General features: G+C 40.5%; 1 protein-coding gene across 1 annotated transcript in view; it reads left to right on the top strand.

The window, feature by feature from the left end:
- Positions 1-18,700, top strand: part of MTTP (microsomal triglyceride transfer protein) — a 26,987-nt gene extending 8,287 nt beyond the window's left edge. Inside the window, 14 exon segments of the mRNA XM_031066447.1 lie at positions 647-763; positions 1,817-1,956; positions 2,796-2,946; positions 6,267-6,424; positions 7,285-7,453; positions 8,034-8,141; positions 9,045-9,257; positions 10,272-10,483; positions 11,086-11,183; positions 11,285-11,406; positions 12,194-12,421; positions 16,200-16,324; positions 16,675-16,845; positions 17,735-18,700. Of these exon segments, the coding sequence (XP_030922307.1) occupies positions 647-763; positions 1,817-1,956; positions 2,796-2,946; positions 6,267-6,424; positions 7,285-7,453; positions 8,034-8,141; positions 9,045-9,257; positions 10,272-10,483; positions 11,086-11,183; positions 11,285-11,406; positions 12,194-12,421; positions 16,200-16,324; positions 16,675-16,845; positions 17,735-17,903 (2,181 nt within the window). The 3' untranslated portion in view covers positions 17,904-18,700.
- Positions 18,701-23,287: the final 4,587 nt, after the last annotated feature.

The following is a 23,287-nucleotide window of genomic DNA, read 5'->3' as shown; positions in this document are numbered from 1 at the left end:
ATGTGATAGAAATCAGTCCTTTGATAACATTTGAGGTTAGGGACATAACGACAATCTTCTGCATATTTGGTGACACAAATCAAATCACTGCAATTAGCATAAAGAAGTAGTGCAATACATTTGATTTAAAATGCCTTTATAAATTTAGCACAATTTGGTAATAAACCACCTTAAACCAGCTCACTATAAAAGAGATTTTACTGCTGTTTAAAGTTGGCTGATTCTTAAATTCAATTCAGTGGAGTCGCATTCTAAATCCAAGTACCCACACAAAGTCAGCACTGATTTAGCTGCATCCATTTAAGTTGCCTTCCATTGTTAAATTTCTAAACCTGTCCCCTTAAACAAAGCTCAAATTTAACTCAAATTTGTGAGTGTAGTGTAAGCTGCCTGCTATTTCCTAATTATTTTGTTTAAACAGCCATTGTTACTTTTCTTCCCAGCCATCTAATGAACAGTACCCCTACCAATCCAAAGCAGATAGTTAGAACCACTGACATCCTCAAAACTGTTAAATAAACCCAAGCAGTGCAGCATCTCAGGTACAGGATTCCAACAGTGGAGAAAATGCTTCATCTTTGGAAGGTGTTGGGGGGTCCCAAAGATAAATTCAAGAAATTGTCCTAATCTAACTCTCTTTTCCAAGGTGGACATTTCTGGGAAATGTGACACTACTTACCACGTGCGGCAAGATCAAGTGACTAAAATAAAAGACCTGGACTCCTGTGAAATAGAAAGGAAAAAATTTACCAGCCACAACCGGGTATGATTTCTTTAACAAAATAAAATCTTTTCTTCCTATTTAAAATATATTCTTAGCAGCTACTACTCATCTTCTCAGAAGTCCTTCTGGCATTAGAGGAAGCAAACTCTATATGTAAATTTTGTAGTTTTACTAGCCCAAATGTCATATGTAGTTCCCCATGGAGAGAACAGGTAATGGATTCTCCTGTGGTGTAAACCACTTTGACTCAGCTGATACAGATACACTCATAGTGATAATAGTAACCTTTTCCCCATCTGCTGTAAATGCCAGGCAAGATGCTGACTCCTGAATGGAGCCTGGTCAGGCTTGCCTGTAAGGTCAAAGGCTTTCCTAATGCACAGGTGTATTACAGGAGATGTGCCAAGAGGTAAATGAAACCCTACTACAGCCCTAGTGGTCCTCCACTGTTAGTAAACTAAGTAGTCACTGCTGAGGACAGGCTGGACACCTGCTGAAGGCACTGGGATTCTCCACATCAGAAACTGACCTTTCTCAGCTCAGAGAAGTATGAAGTCACCACACACTCTCTTAATAAACTGCCTTAACGCCATTACTGGGTTCCCCATTTTCACACCACAAAGACGTCGTCTTGTTTACAAAACAAGAAGCAAAACCAGCCATCTTGTTTGATCTGTGAACATGACAATCTGCTCATTGATCTGTTTGATTGTGAACATGACAATCTCATTTACAAGCTATTTCTCTGGGAAAGATTCTTGTCTTATTTAAAGCATATCTTACAAATGTAGTACTGGATGTTTTCTCAGTTGCAGCCTGCTCCATAACTTCCTACCCTGCTCCTACTGTCTTTTACCCTGGTATATACTGAATTTGAAGCGCATGGTGTAGAAATGACTGGCTACTTACTGCAAAGAGGACACTTGAAAACCTGGTTCATAGGCTTAATTTGAGATGCCAGCCTATATGCACCTTCTTCATATGGCTCTACTTCATGACAAGTCTTGCCCTCATTTGGAACAGTGAGCTCTTTTCCTATTTTGTTGTTTGTTGAATAACCCTCTTTCTGTTTTATTTTTTAATTATTTTCAGATATTGGATGTCAGTACAAAAGCCACATCTGCTACAGTTTATGTGCTAGAAGACAGCTTCATTAAATCCATTAAGGCAGAAGAAAATTTCGTTTTCGCTCTGAATTACCGGCGAAAAACAGGTGCCAAAATAGTTTCAAAGTAAGTTGGGCAATTGGACTGTCATTGATGGTGGCAGGACTAGTGGTTCAAGTCAGGTTACATGTGTAGGTTTTATAGAATTGAGATCTAAGGCTGTGAACTCTTCAGGTAAGGATTTAGGTCTCCTTTTTATCCATATATCCAACTGTGTCAGGTACCAGGTCCAACTTTGATTAAGGGTTCTACCACACCGCAAATAATAAATAATGACATTCATAAGAAGTTAATGGGAAACACCAGAAATTGGCCAAACCCTTTTAATCTACTCATTAGTGCTATAGGTGTTCTGTCTTCTCATTTCTCAAGAAATACTTCTGTTGGATTTCCATGTCTAGCATATGAGAGTTTGGAAGTATAGAAAATAAAATCTACTGCGTAGAAAGGAAACAACCGTGAAACCTAGATCTGTGTTAGACTCCAGACTCCAAAACACTGAAAGTGTGGAGATACTCATACACGATAAATGATTCAGGCATCTCAGTAATAATAGATATTTAAAGGAAAAAGTACATTCAAAAATTTCACTTTCCAGATCTTTTAAGAACAAATATATGAAACATTTCAGAATGTATGTGGATACTGAAGACTGTTTATCAAGTGTTACAAATCTGTGCTTTAGAAAGTCTCTCATACAGGTATTTTATTGCACATAACTCTAGCAATAATTTTGCTGGTATCAGATGCTTCTCTTACCTTAAAACCCCCACAGACTTGCCATGTTCTGAACATTTTAAAATAAGATTTCAGCTAGTCTGTATTCTGTATTTTTTTGTCGGTGGAGGGGTTTTTTGTTTCCCCTTGATCGGCTCTAATGGTGTCCTCACTGTGTGGATGTACAGGCAGAGGCTGGAACTGAAGTCAGTCCAAGCTGGGACAGGACTGATCGCTGCAAAGCAAGTCGCTGGTGTGATCAAGACCTTGGACCCCAATTATGTTGCCATTCCCCTGGAAGCAGAGCCAGTGAAATCTGAATGCAAAAAGTGCCCTTCAGTAAGTAAACACTGGTTCATTGGACATCAGGTTGCTTAGCTGAGCCGGACAAGTGTGAAAGCAAATTTTCTGTCCAAGCAGAACTAGGACAGGTCAAGCATAGCAATATAAAATGCACCCTGGAGTAGGGAGTACGGGAGTGTTGCAATGGTGCTCACCCCACAAGAGTGTTGTAAGATCTACCAGTAAAAGTACCAACCTTTTTGCTCTCTTTTAAAGACTGCAATATTTCTCCAGATCACTAGAAAATACAGCACCCTGTTGTTTTATCTCACCTTGCCAGCCTTGATCTGGGTTCACCTTATTTCCTCTGGGTGGAAATTAATTTTAAGATTGCTGACTGGTGTTTGTAAACAGTTTTGTCGTGGAGGAGCTGAACTGTTCCTAGGATTCAAGTTCATTAGTCATTCCTCAGGCAGGCTAAGCATTTGTTGGTGGTATATTTAACCTCTTCTTACTACCTGACCCCGAGAAAGTCTTTTGTTTAAAGGATTTTATAAGTATTTTACAAGTATAAAATGGGGCTTTAGTATTCTTGGGGAGTCCAATAATGTTCTCATTTTTCCCTGGGAAAAACATTGCCTTGTTTTTTTATATTTAAGATATTTGTAGGCTAAGAGCATGACAGTGTAAATGTATCATCTTTTGTTTTACTCATGATATTCATCATAAACTAAATAGATTACTACAGTGACTGTTAGCAAACAGTATTAATGCTATTACCATTGGGGAATGAATGGGAACATTAAGGATCATTATTCTCTGGTGTTGATAAGCAAGATATAGTTTCTGTTCAGCACACAGAATTTTAGTCCTCCAGAGATACTTCCTATGAGCACAAACATGTTCCTGTATTGGAACTTTTGCTAGTTACTTGGAAGTAGCATTACACTGTAATAATTTTTCTTATCTAATGCTTGTTGAGCCACAAGGAAGACCAAAAACACATATTTGGGGAATATAGAAATGATGCTGCCCATGTGCTGGGGCAGTTCTGAGCAGGGAATATCAAGGCATCTTAAACAGAGTAGGGACAGGTGGTTTTTCCCTGACTCTGCCTGTTGGGGTTTGTGCTGACCAATTTGTCACTTGGGACTGAGTTTGTCCTAGCAGTTATAATTTTCAGACCAAGATAACAAACACAGGGTATAATTCCAGAGCACTGCCTGGGGACTGAGCTATGTCATTATAAACCTAATGGCACGGGGAGAATGAAGTTCTGCTTTCTCACTGTATTTTTCAGTAACTGCTATGAAAAGATGGGCTCTATAAACAGAACACTGTATCCAAAGCAGCAACATAGCATATGGTACTTATATTTCATGGTATACATTAATGCCCTGCTGACATGCTATGCCTTAGGGTTTTACATTCTCAAAGCCCTTTTTAAATTGTAACAGGTCTTATCTCTATCTTTATGAATTTGATAAAATAACCATTACTGCCCTCATTTCCCAGATGGCGGCACTAGCTTCTCTGAGGTTATGGCAAATGTTTGCACTTAAAATCAGGTCTAGATTTCTGTGTTAAGACAACATAAAGCATGCTCTTTTCAGAAGAGCTTATGCATCTTACACTCTTTTATGCTCATGGTTCCTATGGGGAAGGATTCTTGCCCCTTCTGAAGGTGAGGTGGGTTTGTTCTGTCTTGTGCAGCCACCCTTTGTACATTGGTAAGCAACTGTCATGCACAGACATTCAAAACCAACTCCTGCTCTGTTTAGAACCTCTTGGTTTGGTTGGAGTTTTCCTAGAGTGCCCACAAGACCTCTGTTCTGATCTCTCTGTCAGAGAAACACAGGTCTGTGTCCACGCTGAATTGCCATGTGGAAGTGTGTGCATCTTGTGCCTGAATGTTTGGGTTTTTAAATCCAAACTGTCTAACATTCACATCAGGAGAATGAGGGCCCTCAGAAAAGTCAACGGTGAACGGTGTTTTTAATGCCATGGTCACTGCAGGAGATGGCAGCTGCTCCTGAGCATCCCCCAAAGGAAGGCTTGGTCTCCACTCTCTTTTTCTTGAGATAGCTCCAGCTTGCATCTCCCACCTTGCTTGTCTGTAGGGTATGGGCCAAACTGTCTAAGACCAGCCCACACAGCTGGGCTTTGCACAGGAGAAAATGTAGGAGTAATGAGGTTAGAGGGTTTTTTTTGCTGGGCTGTGGTGCAACTTTAACAGGGGGAATAAAAAGTGACCTATATATTTATCCAATTTCAGTTAATAATAGCAACACTGACCTTGGTGCTAAGCACTAATTACCAGCTGAGGTTAAAAGACCCATCTGTGCCTCAGAACATGAGCTCCTCCCAGCTGGTCATTAATCCTCAGGAAATATCCTATGTCTCAATCATTGTTGCCTAATTATTGTTTGTTACAGTCAATAGAAGTTGCACTCTGTACTGATGAATGATACTTCTGATTGCCAGCAGGTTCAAGTGCTATTGCCCAACACAAAATCCACAGAGGGGAACTATTTTAGTGAAGGTCAGATGGGCGCTGCTGTTATTTCCCACTCGGGAAAACTGCAGTAAAGACTGTTGCAAAGAACAGCTGAGTTTTCACCAAGGAATATTCTTGATAACTTGAGATAACAGAGGCAAAGGCAAGGGAGAGAAGAAAGGTCAAAATACTGACACCAGTTTCTTATGGGAGTATATCTGGAAGGACAGATATGGCTGCTTTGCTACCATGTTGGCCTGTTCAGGTAAAAAATGTGATGTGGGAATAAATACAGCAACCAGCATCTTACCTTTTATTTTCTACAATAGCTACAAATCCCTTTTAATGAAAATTTATGAAAAAAAATGAGACTAACTTCTTGGACATTTAATCCTGTTCTGTACTAACCCAAAATTACCATCTTCTCAAAAAACATGATTAATTAGTGAATTGGGGATTGTGCATCTCCCTTTTATTTTTTTTAAATCTACTTAGGAAAAAATGGGAACATAAAGCAAACACAATATTCACCAGAAAGCACAGTAAATTTGCAAGAGAAGAGATTTCCCTTTATTCCAGTTACAGTATAATAAATTTTATTGTTCCAAAAAAGATTGCAGTGAAGGTCATGTACAACATCAGGAAAATAATAAAGAGTTGGAAGAGAGACAGCTATAGAAAGATTTCTAAGATATTTGTGCTGGGATATCATAAATTACCTAATACTGAGCTAAAGGATCATAAGTCCGTTGGATTTCAGCTACTTTGAGCAACAGCATTTGCTCAAAGTGGCTGAAATCATATCAGCATTTATTTAGTCTGATTTTGAGAACTGAAGCTATAATCTGAGAGATTTGACATAATATGAATTGTTTTGCAGCTTTCTGAGCACTGGAAGAACATCAGAGAACAAATGCATCCTGACAAACTTTCCAAACCTGATGCAGCAAAAAGCTTTTTGTCCTTCATTCAAAACATCAGAAAAGCTACAAAGGAAGAGATACTGAAAATTATTAAAAGTGAAAATAAAGAACTTCTGTAAGTTACCATGAACAATCTTTTAAAAGGTTTAAGTTACTGAAAAATGCAGAAGGGCAAATTGCATACAAAGAGATTGAGTTCTGGTGATGTCTTAGCAATGCAAACCTGTTCAGTACTGTCTACAGGAAAAGGATTTTTTTTTAAGTTATGTTTGTTCTTGTAATATAATAAATTTTCAGCACATCCTTCAGCCACCAGGGTTGTATCTACAGTGCAAGGCCAACATGGTTTGTAGTTTAGCCGAAGGTTCTTAAACCAAATGGTTGTTCTGAAACACCCTATAACTTGTTCTTGACTTCCCATTGATTTCCTTCAATAGGAAATACAACAAAGTGTTCCCAGGCAACATTGATGCCTGGGAATTGTCCTAGTATTAGAGTTTGGTTGTGAACAGCATGCACACTGAAACTTGAGGGTTGAAAAGCATTTCTGAGTCATATGGTCAGGATCTTTCAAATAAATTGTAGCCGTTGTTAGCAGTGGAGATAAACCTGAGAGTCACTCAGGCAGCATAGAAGCCTTTTCTCTATGTTTCATTGTGCATGCAGTACTAAAACACTTCTTTATAGCTGCAGCCTTTTCCTGTAGCTTTAATACACATGTGATAGTTGGGTTTTTAAACTTTTTTGGTCCCTTATTTGCATAAATTAAAATACTATCCATGGATATGAATCTGTGTACCATTTTGAGGTGAAAGTTCAGGGACATTTTTTCCAACAAGAGTAAAAGATTCTCTTACTTGCAATGAAGAGCTGTTTCAGTACATAAGCTTCTTTCTCTCAATATCCAACCAAGTCTTTTCAGTATGGACTGGTTCATTGCAAGGATATGTTCATTTAATTTGCACTTCTTTGTAGTCCACAGGTAGTGGATGCTGTAACCTCGGCTCAGACCCCAGAATCACTGGAGGCCGTGCTGGAGTTTCTTGACTTTAAGGATGCAAGCACTTTTATCCTTCAGGAGCGGTTCCTGTATGCCTGTGGATTTGCTTCTCACCCCAGTGAAATGCTCCTGAAATCATTAACTGTAAGTCCAAGGACAAAACAAATACAACAGAGCTAATACTCTTATGCCTTGTCCCAGTCAAAGGGGAAGAGAAGTAGAAACAACTGTTGCTGTTTCTAATTTTCCTTTCTTTATGCCTTCCAGGGTTTCCTATAAGTGTGCTATTAACATAGAGCCTGCAAGCAACAAACATTCCTATGTCCAGACTGAAAATCTAATTACTTTGTGAAATATTACCAAAATCCATTACTTGAAAAAGAAACATAATACTGAATGTTAAGAAAATAATTTGAGGATTGTTTGATTGTTGCCTTATGAAAGTCCTGTAATCAGAACTGTAAATCCCCTTTTTTTTTTCCAAATGAATCTACTTGAGACACTGAATGTAACTGAAGGTGAAAATGGCACTGAGTTATTATATGTTATATATATGTAATGATAGAGCTGTGCTGTGCTTAGCCTGAGCCCAGGCCATTGTGGTAATCACTGCCCTTGCGTTGCATTATTGTTCACAGAAAATGAGGGAACCTGTTGAACCCACAGCAGTGTGGCTTGTCACGTTTACACTGAGACACTAAACAGCTTTGCTTTTGCATGACAGGAGAAGTTCAAGGGGGATGTTGCCAGTCAAGAAATCAGAGAAACTCTTGTCATTGTCATGGGAGCACTCATTAGAAAGCTGTGTGACAGGGACGGCTGCAAGCTGCCAGTGAGTATCTGATGGTCACTGCTGCCGAAATTCTGGTCTGCAATACACAGGACTGATCCCTGGTGACATTACTGGGGGAGCATGACAGACATGGGAAGCAGATTCTCCCACTTAAAATAAGTCCATGAACTCCTATGTTTGATAGAGGATTATATTTTTTTTTTTATAATGACCTCTACTTTGTCAGATTTAGGCTTTGGTCTTGTCTTTTCCCATTTCTGTGGCTGAACCTGTCAGCAGAAGCAGTGCTTGTGCTGTCTTGTCCAAAAGCTTTGCATATCCTCAGAGAAACACTGGCCAACTCAGGATCTGTTTATTGTTTGCAATCACCTTAGCTTATTTCACCACTGTGAAGAAAATTCATTGATTCAAATATTCAACTGTGCCCTGAACATGCATAGAAGGAGGAAGACTTTTACTCTGAGCGTGAACTGAGTAGATGCTGGTGTTAGAGGATGAGAATGATCAGACAAGGCTGCTGGATCTGTGTTGTTCAGCACTGCAGCACACCACTGAAAAAATACAGAGCCCTTTTAATTACCTGAACAGGCCCTTTTAATCTCCCTTGTTAATTGCCAAGTAGTTTTATAACATCATGTTCTGAGGCACTGAAGAACACTTCCCTTGCCTTTTTTTGTGGAAACTTGTTGGCCCCACAAGGAGGACCTGTGAAGTCCCTGAATCAGGTCAAGAGCAGCTGGCAAGTGATAAAACTTTGGATTAGGTGTCACTGTAGCTGCAGTCACTTTGGTTATGCTTGAAGGAAGCCATCAATGTACAAATGAAACCTTTGCTAGCCCTGTGCCACAAAAACATGCCAGAACCCAGCCCTGCCCCTTCTGCTCCTGCAAGGGAAAAAGGGAGGTTTATGATCACCATTTAATGTGCTGTTGATTTTCTTAGGCTGTTGTGGAAGCCAAAAGGTTGATTCTGAATAGACTGGAGAAGGCCAACAAAGATGACAACGTGCAGATGTACCTGCTGGCACTGAAGAACGCACTCCTTCCTGAAGCAATTCCAGTGCTCCTGAAGTATGCTGAGTCAGGAGAAGGGCCCATCAGCAGCCTTGCTGCCACTGCCTTGCAGAGATATGATCCTTCTTTTCTCACCAAAGAGGTAAGAAAATATACTGCCCAAGAAAAGAAGTGCAGGAGACTGTATTAAAAATATAGGGTAAATTCACAGAATTAATTTCTTGTCATCACCGACATAGACAGTGAGGTTGAGTCCAATCTCAGCAAATTTGCTGATGGCACCAAGCTATGTGGTGCAGTCAACATGCTGAAGGCAAGGAATGGACTGGTGGGCAAGTGCTAGTCAGCCCTTGGCTCCAGGGTCGCACACAGCCACCAAAAGTGGCATGCAGTCTGCGGAGAAAACCGGGCTCTGCTCGCCAGAGGGAGCACTTGGGCACCTGTGCAGCCCCTGTTCTTCTTGTGCTTTCACACAGGGAGAGCACGCAAAGTAAGAGAAGGGTAAAATAGCTTCATTTTATCCTGCAGCCTCTAATAATAGGAAAAGACATAGAAAACAGTGGGACAAGAGGTCTTGCCTCTGCTGCATTACCTTGCATTCCATTTCATACCTGCAGCTGGCCATCAGGATTGAGGCTGTCAGGGTACTGCTCTGCAATAAGCATATAGGAGGCCATTCAGTGGGACTACATGACTTTCCACAGACTCCCCTGTAACAAAGATGTGTCACAATCTTCTCAGGGACACGCCACCACAGGCACTATCTAGAAAATTAAAATAACAATATTCTTGGTTTTTAAAGTAATGTTTCCTTGACAGTCTAGAAAATCTCTGTCTAACCACTGCTACATTTGTTCTTAGTGCTGCTACTTATTTACAGCCCCGCTTTGAAAACCAGTGTGTAAGGCTGTATTTGGTCTGTGGCTGAGAGAACATAACAGATGTCCCACTTGTCCTTGTGGTCACTGAGCTATACATGTCTCAACATTCCAAAAGGACCATGAAAAACATGATGCTGAAAATATATCCTTATGTATTAGCCTTAGCTATGGAGCTAACTAAGCTAACTTAAGCTGATATTATAAACGAGATTCCAACCTGTACTTTGCCCAGTCATCTGCATGAGCACTGAGTGAATAATGTGTTTCCTGACCAGGTGAAGGAAACAATGAACAGGATATACCACCAGACTCGCAAAATCCACGAAAAGACAGTGAGAACCACAGCAGCTGCCATCATCTTAAACAGTAACCCATCCTACATGGAAGTGAAAAACATCCTGCTCTCCATTGGGGAACTGCCAATGGAAATGAACAAGTACATGCTCTCCATGATCCAAGATATACTGCGCTTTGAAATGCCTGCCAGGTACATTAAGTTCAGTGTAAATAAATACAGCCCTTTCTTACAGAGAACACACAGGTTCTCATGAATTACTAAAACTTAAGGAGAGTATAAAAGAATATCTTAATGTCCCTTGTACTATTATTTCAGAATAAATCCCTTAATTTCAATGTCATTATTTTAATAGCTATTCACATTTTCACAGGTACAAAAAATATTTGGGCATCTGACTTGCATTACTGTGAAAAATGTCTTCTGTTGATCTTAGTTCTCTCAAATGGTCCCTTGCTTTTGTATTTTCAAAACCAGTGATGTGGAAAAATTTTAAACATCAGAGTGTGAGAATGAAAATAATCAATATATATCTTCTTCTTAAAAACATTATTTTTCAAGCAAGATCTTTGCTTGCCTTTCTTCCTATGACTGCAGGGAGTACATGAAATTGAAAGAGAGACTCTGGGTTAGGGCAGATTTTTAGTGGGAAAAGGTGAGGGTTTTGAAGACCCTCTTTCCTACTGGGAAATTCACCCTCTCTCAAATTTGATCTTTCTATGAAAAAGTAATGCATGGTACTGTAACATTTTTGTATCTCAGTGGTTTTGTTTGTTTGTTTTGAAATACCGCAGCAAAACAGTTAGGCAAGTTCTGAAGGACATGCGTGCCCATAACTACGATCGCTTCTCCAAGATGGGCTCTTCCTCTGCCTACACTGGATATATCACACGTATGTAACCATGAAACTGCCTTTGAACCCTCTTTGTATTCCCAAACATTTCATTAATCCACTAGTGTAGTCACAGGTACCTTCTTTCTTTTTTAACTAAGGTGGTCCTGATGTGTCATCCACGTACAGCCTCGACATCCTCTACTCCGGCTCTGGCATTTTACGGAGAAGTAACATGAACATCCGTGTTTTTGACAGAAGCACTGACCTTCATGCCATCCAGGTAACTGCCACACTGTGCACAATAACTTAGCCAGTATGTGGTCCTTTTCTTACAGCTTCCAAATCAATTCAGCTAATGCTTAAGACCATAAGGTTTGCTGCACTGGGCACAGAACAAGCCAATAACAGGGGAAAACCAATAACAGGGGAAAACCCCAGAATGTGGCATATGTTTACCATAAACAAAACAAGTGTTTTGTTCTTCATCATACATTGTGGTCTGTGTCTGTGTAAAGCCTATACTGTTTCTCTGATGTAATCAATAAAAGCTTTGTGAGTTTGTAAAATCAGGTCCCAGTTCAGGTTATGTCTCAGAATGGAAATTCAAGGAGTAGATCAAATGTACAAATCAAACAGATTTTAATGTCTGTGTTTTAGAATTTTCTTGATATTGGCAAGAATCTTCAGTATTATAACTCTCCTAAATTTATGCAGGACAAAAATATTGCAGTGGAACACCTCTGGCCTTTCCTCCCACCTGTCCCTGAAAAATAGTTATATGAATAAAGGAAAATGTGTTTGAAAGAAAACTAGTCTTAGAATTATGATCTGCATGTGGGTAAATCCTGCTCAGCACCTAAAGGGCAAAAACATGGCATGAGATTATTTTATTTTCCATTTTTCTAAGTACTCCTCCTAGTTCCATTAAGTCTTACCCTCATACCTTTTCCACTACAACTACATAAATTAGCATTAGGCATTTAGACATAAAGAAAATATGTGGTGTTGTTAATAGTCTGAGTCGGGCAGGATTTTCTCATTGATTCTGTATCACTGTTCCTTTGTAGGTGGTTCTCGAAGCTCAGGGTCTGGAGTCCATAATAGCTGCAACTCCTGATGAAGGCGAGGAAAACCTAGACTCCTTTGCTGGCATGTCAGCCATTCTGTTTGGTTTCCAGCTCAGGCCAGTGACATTTTTCCAAGGGTATGGTGATTTAATGTCTAAAATGCTCTCGGCAACTGGAGATCCCATGAATGTGGTGAAAGGACTTGTCCTCCTCACAGATTTCTTACAGGTACTAACAGCACACTGTTTGCTTCTTTTTCTGTCTCTTAAGCACAGATGGTTCCTCTCCCACACTGCTGTTGTAGGACACCTTATTTTCTTTATTCTCAATGCTGATAAACTTGACCAGTGTTATACAGATTACCTTTACTAGGAGAGCAATAGAAAAGTCATGGGTATTAAAAACCAGAATGAAATTACATGAAAAGCAACCTAGAACAAAGGTGAGAACAGATATTCTCGAAAATAAACCAGAAACTTAACAAAAGCAAATGCAACTGAGTTTCCTGTTGCAAACTCATATTGCTCTCAGCTATGACCTCCCCAGTTTCTTGTAATACAGTCTTGTCCCATGCAACCACCTAAGTTTTCCTCTTCACAAGCTGTCCAGGAACCTTGTGTCCAGGTAGGCAATAATTGTCAGGTGAATGAATCAGAGAACTATCCTTCAAAGAACAATGCTAAGAGGTCCAAATTTCAACTGTTTATTTCTAAGCAAAGCAAGGAATTAAAATGAGGATTACACAGTTTTTATGCAACTGTCACCCTAAATGATTTGCTAATTTTGTGCTTAAACAGATTCACATAGAAATATAACTGGCTACATAATGTGTTATTGGAGGACTAAGAATCTAGACATCTCTCTCAAAGTGCAGGGTCAGCGCTTGGTTTGATATCTTTGTTCTTCCCAAGCTGGGATCTCCTTAGAACCTGTGGATTTAACAGCTGTACTCAGCTCACAAAACATCTGCAGTCTCAAACTTTACTTTTGGCTTTTCCCATTTAATTCATGGCCAAAGAAAATGCCAGAAGTAGATGATGAGATAATCCACTCTGTTCAAAATTACACAGAAACACCCTCTGCACATGACACATTTCCCCATCCAGAACCCAGCTCAGCTCCTTCTAACGGTATTTTGAGTCCAGAGGGCTTCCCAAGTAGTGCCCAAATTGGCTAACTAAAGCTCATTCCAGCAGTGCTTTACAGTTCACACACAGATTATGGGCAAAAACTTTGCTGTGACCTATTTAACAAACAGACCGCAGAGGTGAGAAAGATAATCATGTCTAGTCCTGAGCACAGGGAACATTTAGAGAACTAAATATTTCCAACTGCTGTGCATGCACGAAGCTCCAGACATACTCTGGCTGAATCAGCTGGCTGGGCACCCTTAGAACTCTGCCCGCCAGCAAATTCTCCACTCCTTGCCTTTGGAGAGCCTCTCAAAAGTCTGGGGCAGCCAGGCTGGGACTGTGGGACATTTTTAACAATGTCAGGGTGCAGTGTTTTCAGTCAGTCACTGCCTTTTTGGAAGCCTTAGTCTTACCTCCACACCCCACAAGGGCAGGAATGGTTTAAAGCGCTGTTGAACACAGCTTCAGGCTGAGCTGCCTTTCAAGCACAGCCCATCTTTCTAAGAATGGTCTTATAGCTACACTCCAACTTAACAGCACATCAGCATGGTGTTGGCACTTCCCTGTGGCCACAGTGTTGTTTCAGGACTAAGAATAACCAGAAGTTATATTCCTGCTATAAAATAAACAGCTCTCATAAAACTGTTTTTGAGACTCCTAAGTCACCTGCATTAAAGTTCAGCAGTGTTAATAGTTCTGCTAGGCAACACACCTGCCAGAAGCCCAGAGAAATGAAATACTGTATTGATAGGTCAGAGAAGCCACTTGAAAGCCAGATCCCAGTGGAAGGTAGTCAGTTCCCAGAGAAGTGCTTGTTGCAGCCATCTCTGCATTGCATTACAGTAAGATTGCATTACAGTGCACTACATAAAGACACTTTCTTATTAAAACATGGCACATTTCAGCATTTTAAACAGTAAAAAATGACTGATTCTGATCTTTTGGGTCACATTTTCCACTGCAAATGAGACACAAAGCTTAAAATAGGAAAGCAAAGGAAAATACTTCTCCTTAGGAGGCTGGGTCCCTGTGATTTACACCTCCCATCAGCCTGGATTGGATTTGCACATGAGATGAGGGACAGGGCTGAGCTATAAATAAGGAAATAGATGAGCTAGTAAAACACAAGACAAGTGCTCCTTAACTTCTCTGCTGGTTTCAGTGACAAATACAGCTTAATTCTAGGTAGCATTTAAGTCTTGAACCATGCAGCCTTTGTAAACCCAGCCTACTTTAATATTCTTGGGTGCAATGTGACAATACATCTAAAAATATCTGCTCCTCTGGTTGTGTGTACATATCTCTGCCAGCATGTATACTGTTACCTCCTCACTCATTAGCAGCTACCCACCAACCCAGTCCCAATTAAGAGCAAAGTAAAATAAAGTAAAACAAGCTTTATGTCTACACCTAAACAGACCAACAAGGGAAGTATTTTATGTCTCATTGCAGTCAGTATAAAAACTCCCTTTGATTTCAGAAAGGTTTCAATTTCAATCCATGATTTTAACTTGGGTGAAAATAAGAAATCAGAGCATCATATGACCACACTTGCTGGGGTCATGCTGGATTTATAAGCCACAGCCAGCCCACTGCATTCTTTAAATCTCAAGCCCACTTTAGCAGCAACTGACTGCCAAGATGGCTCTGCCAAGCTGGTTCTGTCAAGGAAATAATTTCAAGGATAATTAACTTACCCTAAAAGGTGAAGTAACCATGTACAGCTACCATAATTATCTGAGTCTTCGATTACAGCCAGATAACTTTAATGTTCTGAACAAAACCCTTCCCTGATGTTGCTCCTTGCTATAGGGATTAGGAAGCTAGACTGACTCTCTGCTTGCTTCTTTCTTAAATCTTGGGACGGCATTAGTTGGAGCCACTGGACTACTGAATAGCTAAGAAGAGAATAGAGACTTCTAGGGTGCCTGGACATCAAAAAAGGGCAGGAAATTGACATTTCTACATGTCCTATAAAGGCCTGCAACATTACAGGTGCTGAAAATATCACAGGCACAGAAACCTGAAAGGAGAGCAAAAACCATCTGTCAGACTGAAGAAGGTGTCCTGTATGTGAGGCACATGATCAAAAGAAGCTTTTCCCAAATTAACATTTCTTTTAAAATGGTGAATTAATCCACTAGTTCTTAGGGAAGCAGGACAAATATATAAAGAGAGATAGATTGCCAAGCTGGATGAACCCTGAAATCTTGGCTGTGTGTCAAACCTTAAAAGGAATGAACTGTCATGACCCTGAGCTATATTACCGCTTCCGAAATTGACTTTATGGATGTGTTTCCAGTCCAGCCTTACAGGTTTCATGAAGCCATGAGCACATTTGATATTTGATAGAAAATGCATTTAATGTGAATTAAGGTGCATTACCTGATGGGTTTGGCCATCCAGCCACTGAAGATGTAATTCCTGTCATATGGTGGGTTTGGAGCCACTGCACAAGCGGCAGCATCCTACTGCCAGTACAGCTCTGCTCAGGGGTGCTGGTCACACTGCACTGCACCTGTGCTGGGCTTCCAGCAAAGAGTTCAATCTGATTTAGCTGGACTGCTGTCACAACCTCCATGGGGCTTGTGTCGTAGCTCTTGGAGACATGGTATTCCCTGCAGTGACACTCTGTGCAGAAATGGTGCCAGCTGGCACCCAAGGAGAGGGGAAGGATGCAAGGTGCCTTGCTGTAGCTTCATCCCATTTCTGGGGGAGGGATGTACATCAGGATGTTTTGTCCATCCTTTCAGAAAATCCCTCTATTCCTTTTTGTTCTTGCAAAATGGCAAGTGGTGTGAGTGCAGGACCAAAGGGAATAAGGAAACCTCTGAGGTGTGCAGTCAGTAATCTGTGCTTTGCCATGGCTCCAGGAAATCCAGCTGCAGTCTGGGCCCACAGCCAGTGCAGAGTTCATGGGTGGGCTGGCCATCGACATCTCCGGAGGGATGGAGTTCAGCCTGTGGTACCGGGAATCCAAAACCAACGTCAAGAACCGGTGAGATACCCCCAGCACACGCTGTAGCTGTAGGCACCTCAGGCTTCTGAGCCAAGGTAGCACCAATGACACAAATTTAAATATAAAAGACCTTGCAGATTAGTTAGAATTAAGCAACTAAATAAATAGAATTAAATAGTTACGTGCATGGGAGAATATCTTTACTTCTTTATTCCTTTCCACCTGGATAATACCAGTTCCCACTGGTCTTGTGTGAATTTATATACCTTTACATGAAGAACAGGCTCCTTTGAGGGCAGTTTTTGTTTGTGTGGTAGGACTACTTGTAATTCAATTTCCTCTTTTTTAATGTGTTTTGAAACAATTGTAATGCCTAATTTTTTTTGTAGGGTAGCCATGTTCGTAGCTGGTAACACCGAGGTGGATTCCTTCTTTGTAAAAACTGGTATGGAAACCACTTTGGAAACAGAAACAGCTTTAGACTTCATCTCCACAGTGCAGTTTTCACAGTACCCATTTTTGGTCTGTATGCAGATGGATAGAGTGGACTCTCCATTCAGGTAAGAACTAAGAGCACACACTTTCTGAAGTGTCTTCCCAGCCAGCTGCTGGAACTTTTGGTTTTCACAGACACGAGATTATCCACTGAGGCCAAATTCCAGCCTAACATGATGAGGTGCAGTGCAGGCTGTTACGCACACTGACCTCTCTGCTAACCCATTCCTCCCTGAGATTCAGAAATAACCTTTCTGAAGATCACAACTGATCAGCTCTGAATGGGCACTTCAGTCCAATTCTTTAATTTGATTTTGCAAGTGAATTAACTTAAGTGGCAGGACGGTAGTGCCCTTGTGTGCAATCAGTTCTGATGGTGACCTCAGGTTTTGCCAGCAGTAGTTCTCTATTACACTACTGAGAAAGGAAGTGCAAAGCCCTACATGAGCTGAAGTCAAAAGTTCTCTTCATCATCTGCTATTTATTCATGTCAACAAAAGTACCTGGTCTGGTACTCCTGCAGCCATTGTGTTCTATCATACTTTATTAAGGCACCAGTTTTCCTGAAAACTAAACAACTGTGCAATAAGGTTAAAAAGATGCTCTTCAGTAGCCAAAGAATAGTAATTAAATTGGCTCTATTGGGAATACTGCTCTCTCCTAATCCCTATTTGCTAAAACCTAAGGAAGATAACATTTGTAGAGCCTGTGCCAGATTTCCATTCAGGTTTTTCTCGTCTGAAAGATGGTTAAAACCTGAGTATTTTAAGACTTTGAGAATCTTCAGGAAATCCTAAGAAAACAGTGTCTGCTATTCTGCAGCTACTGAAACATCTGCTGATTATGTCTGCTGACTGTGGCAGGGCCACCTGGCCTGTGTGCAAGGTGTTGGTAGCCGGGTGCAAGCTGTGCACGGAGCTGCTGATGGCAGAGCCCGGTGCTGTGTCTTTGCAGGACTCACATGACCAAGTACGAGAGCCTGCCCTCCGGCAGGCGCTACACGGCCAGGAGGGGGAAGGCAGCCACGCTGGCCGGGAATGAATACCCCCTGCACCAGGAAAACTCCAACATGTGCAAGAAGGTGTTCGGCGCCAAGTCGGACTCTGCTGGCAGCTGGTTTTGAAAGCAGCGCCTGGGCTCCTGCTTTCCTGAATCCCTCAATGACTTAGGCCTGCACACACCTTACCAGCGAGGAGCTTGACCCTGCACTGCTGCTTTAATGGGAAATTTGCCATTGATTTCAACGGGCCAGGATCAAACTCTCAGTGTGTGCACAGTGTTTACATATTAACCTATATTTAAAACTTTTGTAAAAAAAAAGCCCTAAGGCAAATAAAGACCAATTTGGTAGCGTTTCATGCACTCCCGTAAGGGTGGTGCTTGTTCTTCATTTTTACTTTTTTGTGCCAAAAGCAAAAGTAATCCTTCATTTTTTTTTTCTTGGGGAATACAGAAGTCTGTGTTTTTGATGTGTGGAAAGAACAATTATGATGTATGAAGAATGATTATTTATAAATGTATTTTAAAGTATTTAGGTGTTTTAGGCCTTTGACCAATCCCTGTTCAAATATTCCAGTACAATTAACATCCAAATAGGACCATGAATTCCTGCTTACTCAGTATTGCCTGTTTACAAAAAAGCAGGTTTTATTTTACATGATTTTAAAGGATTTTGTGGGGTTTTTTTAAGCAGGCAGAACTTGATTATTATTATTTATCTTTTGGAGTTTTTTTATTAACTGCTGTAGTTAAATACAACTGATTAACAGTGTGGGGTTATGTTTCCAGAAGGAATTTACATTTGCCTTAATTCTGTTCTCATTGAAATCAATGGTGTAATTTCTGTAGCTACCAGAAGCAGGAGCAGAGTTAAGCCAATACTGGCAGCTCATCAAAATTTGTCTCCCTGTGTGTAATCAAGGCAGGTGCATTTCAAAAAATGAGCATGCACTAAGGCAATTCTGAACTATGGAGAAGGAAAGGATCTTGAAAGAAATAGATTTTGGATGCACAGTCTAGCAAAGCCTGTGCTGAGCCAGAACATTTTCTTCTAGGTAAGTTAGGCTTGTATTTCAATGCAAAAAATAATCACTACTCTGATTAAAATTACTTAGACACTTCAAGCAGTGTCTTCATAGGATATGTGAAAAAATTAAAAGAAGTTTTATATCAGCATTGCAGATTAAAAAAGAATATACCCCATCCCAGCTCAGTTGATCTCTGATCCATCTGATTTAATTTTTATAAGACAAGGTGGGCAAGTGCTGTTCACAAAAAAAAAAGTAAAATAAAAAGGCAAGAACAATTGTTTGTTTTTTAAAATTCCAAACCCAAAAGCAGCCAGGAAAAACTCATAAATTGTCATGAAAAAAATGTATTACAAGATTAAGAAAAAAATCCGAACTCTTCTGTGTTGTAAAAGCCAAGAGTGCAGAAATCTGCAAAAATCAAACTGTCAGTGGGATGAAAAAGTGGTCTGCTTGTTGTCTTTCTGAAAATTTGGCACATTTCTAGTCAAAACCTAAATAAAACAGGTAAAAATATAGTGTGAAGAAATTGTTTCCAGTCTTATTGTCTGTTACTTTCTGGGTACAGAAAGGCTCTCATTGGGGAAGGAATGCTGTTGACTGGGGTAAGAGGAACCATTTTACTCACCTTCACAATATGAAGCAATAATTTAAATTGGCACTCAGGTCCTGGGCTCCCTCTCTAATCAGGAGACCTCCTGGTTAGATGAGGATGCACCATGGGCTGGAGGTGCCTGCCCAAGCCCTCTGCCCAGAGGAGAGGTAAGAGCCAGGCACTCCTCCTCAGTGTCAATACTGCCCTCAGCATCCACTCACAGTCTGCTCCCTGTTGTAGACACTCTGATACCTCCACTGCTGTTTCAGGAACAAACTGAAGACAAACCTTTGTATTTGTTACTAATACTTGCTCTTTGTGTCACACAAAATAAAAAGAAGAGCAGAGCTACTTACTCACCTGGCAAGAGGCAGTCTCCTCCTGCAGAGACCTCAGACCCTAAATACAGAAGGTGGACAATGAAGTAGCTGCCATCACTCTTTTACTTGCAAAGAGTTGAGATATCAACAGATGACACCTCAGCCCCACTCTGCCAGGCTTGCCTATAAATTTACAACCCAAAATCAGAATAAAAAGGTTCTAGATAATGCAGTTTATATCTGTAAGATCTTTGTCTGATAGCAGCAATCCTTACACCATACCAGCAAGGCTTACCCCTTCTCAATTGTGTCAAATTGAAGAACCAGCCAGTAAAGGGACATTGTGGACCTGCCACAGCTTTGACACTTAAACAAAGCCCCTGAGACCCCCACTACTACTTCAGAAGGGATATGTGTCTTTGTGGATACCCCCTGGCATGGCAGCAGATGCTTCTGAAGCTATCTGACCCCAACAGCTGGACATAAGGGGGATTCCAGGAGAGGTTTAGTCCAGCAGCTGGGTAATGGAAGGCCATGGTTTCCTTACTGGGGCTCCATAGCTACAGAAACAACAAAAGTAACAAACTTCTAAAAATAAGGGGAAATGAATACATAGCTCCAGCCTGCATTTGAAGGGGAAACACATTTAGGGTTACAAACAAAGCAAATGCTCTGTTTATCCAATTAGTGGGGGTTAATCAAGATGTAAAATACGTATTTAATAGTGGTATTACATGTACTTTTAAGTAATCAGCAGTGGTAGCAATTAAACAATAATTCATACCTGAAGTTCAGAGAAGAAAACAAATGCTCAGTCTTTTCTAATTGGAAGCCACAGAAGGAATAGTGCAATGAAAATCCAGCTAAGTCCAAAAAGCAACTCACTTGCAATAGAGACTTGGAAACTTTCCCCTTCAGGTTTCCTTCCAGGAGTACTAATTTTTGAGCAGTATTTTTCATCTAGTCTTAAAAAGTATTCATATATATAGAGATACAGTTTGGGTTTAGCAGGCAGATTACATGTTCTGAATAGCAACAAGCCTATGGGTCAGCAATTCTAATATAGGTGCATTTTTTTTTGTTTGGTTTTTTTAGGTTTTTTAGTGTTATGTTCTATGTTTGGATAACTTGTTTAGATCTGAGATCAGGGAATTATTTCCTTCTCATTTTACTTTGTTCCTACTCCTTTTCACAATAGAGTTGCACTTTTACCATCATTCCTACCAGTGATATTTTAATGACTATGCAGAAAATTATAAGATTTTCTCCAACAATCCTTGAAAATCCCAGACATATTCCACCTTTCCGTTTATTTAAGGTATTGTAAGAAATCCTCACACTTTAATTTCAGTGGGTTCGTATGGTGTGAGGCTCTTTGTGGCTGGACAAACACTGGTTGCATTACTGGGCTTCTTAAGGAAAGGTTAAAGTTCATGTTTCTCGGTTTATTTACTTTTGACCTCTCTTTTGTGGAGGTTTCAGCTTCAATTTTCCATCTATTCGGAGAAACCAGCAGTGCTGTGAAAAACTTCTAACAGAGCTCCACTGAAATCAGGCTCCAGGAGCTCTCCTTCAAGAAAAGCAGAGTTCCCAAATTTTCCAGTTCACAAGCCCAGGTCCCTTTGCAATTTCAGACTTCTCTGATTTTAACAGTGTTAAGAAGGCCTTTCTCTCTGCTCTACACACCCATTATTATTTTGTGTCTGTTTTGGTCACCCTTTATCTCCTGGTAACCCAACTTGCTTCAGTTTTCCTTTAAGCAAAAGTGTTCCTTTAAAAACTGCAAAAGTAATACTTTAGTTTTCAAGTCTATTTTGGGATTTTCTGGTGTTTGACTCATGCTTTTTTAAACACTTGGACTTAACCTTTTCAGTCTCCATGAAGATAGAAGGAACACACAAAAGCAGCAAAAGATTTTTCCTAGTAATTGTTCAAGCAATAATGCTATCCACTAATAAACTCATGATTGCTTGTATTGCAATATTAGGCAATAAAGATAACATAGACAGTGAGCAGAAAAAAGTTATTTACCCCACCAATTGCTCTCTCTGAACACATTACAACAGACAAAGATGAAGTTCTTTGGATACCCAAACCCATTCACCAGTCAAAGTTAGTTCACTGAAACTGGGAGTTCTTTCTAAATTATATTTGGGTAAAAAAATAAGCAATGCCAACTTCCCTTTGTTGTAAGAGGAAAGAATAAAGAGAGATCAGGTCAGAAAGAGACTTTCAATACTGGACAAACTCAGGGAGACTCTGAGTGTGGGGTTTTTGATCTGCTCTCTGGTGTAATCCCTTCTTCTGTTGCTGTTTACATGTTGAACCAAGCAATGCCTCTGTTTTCACTTGTTCTGCACACCAGCCAAGGTAACTTTGCAAATATACAACCAAGCAGGACTGCAGGCTTACTTGCGGTGTGTCTTTTACTGAAAAATACATTTTATTTATCATAACATTCAAGAGAAAAAACAAAAACAAAAACAACAAACCCCAACATAATACAAATGCCAACTCATTCAGTTACAAACTTTGGTACTTGGCAGTTTCAGATGCTCTGTTCTCACGTGGCTGTGACGCTCCAAAGTTCCCGCCGTGCAATTCCCAGAGTGACGCTGCCGTCCTTCAATCCCAGGCCCACAGCACCCTGCAGTGGGATCACTGGGTTTCAGCTACACACTTGGCACAGTGTTGTCTCCACTGAGAGCAGCTCAAAGAGTCCATTTCTCTCCAGTTATACATCTTCTGTTTCTTAATTCTTCCTCCACAGGCAACAGTCATCAACACGATGCGTTCACGGCATTTTCCCCTTTGCCTTACAGCCCACCCCTCTCTCATCAGACATACCACCCACATCCTCTAAACAATCATTATCCTTACTTCACATTTGCACTTTTAAATATCTTTACACCAGTAACTAACTCACCCCTTTAAAAATGAGAGGAAAAAGAAAGGGGCGGGGGAGGGGGGAAGAAGAAATAAAAAAGAAAGAAATAGGTGAAAAAAAGCACAAGCATTTTTGAAGTATGTGTTCTCAGGTAGCCACAAGTTAATGGCAATATATAAGCATAAGGAATGACACTTTGGCCATCAACACTAAAGAATAAAGGTAGCATTGAATACAGACAAGGGGGAAAAACACCCCACACAACCCATAAATACATTTCAAATCATTCACCAGTTGATTCACCAAGGGTTAAATTTGATACTGAGTGAAACCAACCCTGTTGCAAAGGAGCAGAACAATATTCTGGTGCATCACTCCAGTCCCGCTCAAACTTTTAATTGGATCCTGACCTAAAATGCATGGACAGTTGGCTGGTGCAGCCCTCAAAACTCTGACAGCAGGGCTGGGAGGGAACTTGAGTGGTGCACAGGATTTTGCCCTGCTTTGCACATGGGGTGAATTTCAGCTGTAACATACTATGACTGCACCATGAAACATATAATACTAGCAGCTTGTGAGCCCTGACATGGAGGGCTTGACTCTAATCCAAGATATGTGGTTACACATCACCCCATCCACTGGAGAAATTCACCACTGGGCATACATGGAGGAGCACCA

The sequence above is a fragment of the Geospiza fortis genome, unplaced genomic scaffold (genome assembly GCF_000277835.1).
Source record: "Geospiza fortis unplaced genomic scaffold, GeoFor_1.0 scaffold11, whole genome shotgun sequence".
Taxonomy (NCBI): Eukaryota; Metazoa; Chordata; class Aves; order Passeriformes; family Thraupidae; genus Geospiza; species Geospiza fortis.
Note: the sequence above shows the minus strand (reverse complement) of the source record. Positions and strands in the feature narration are given on the sequence as shown.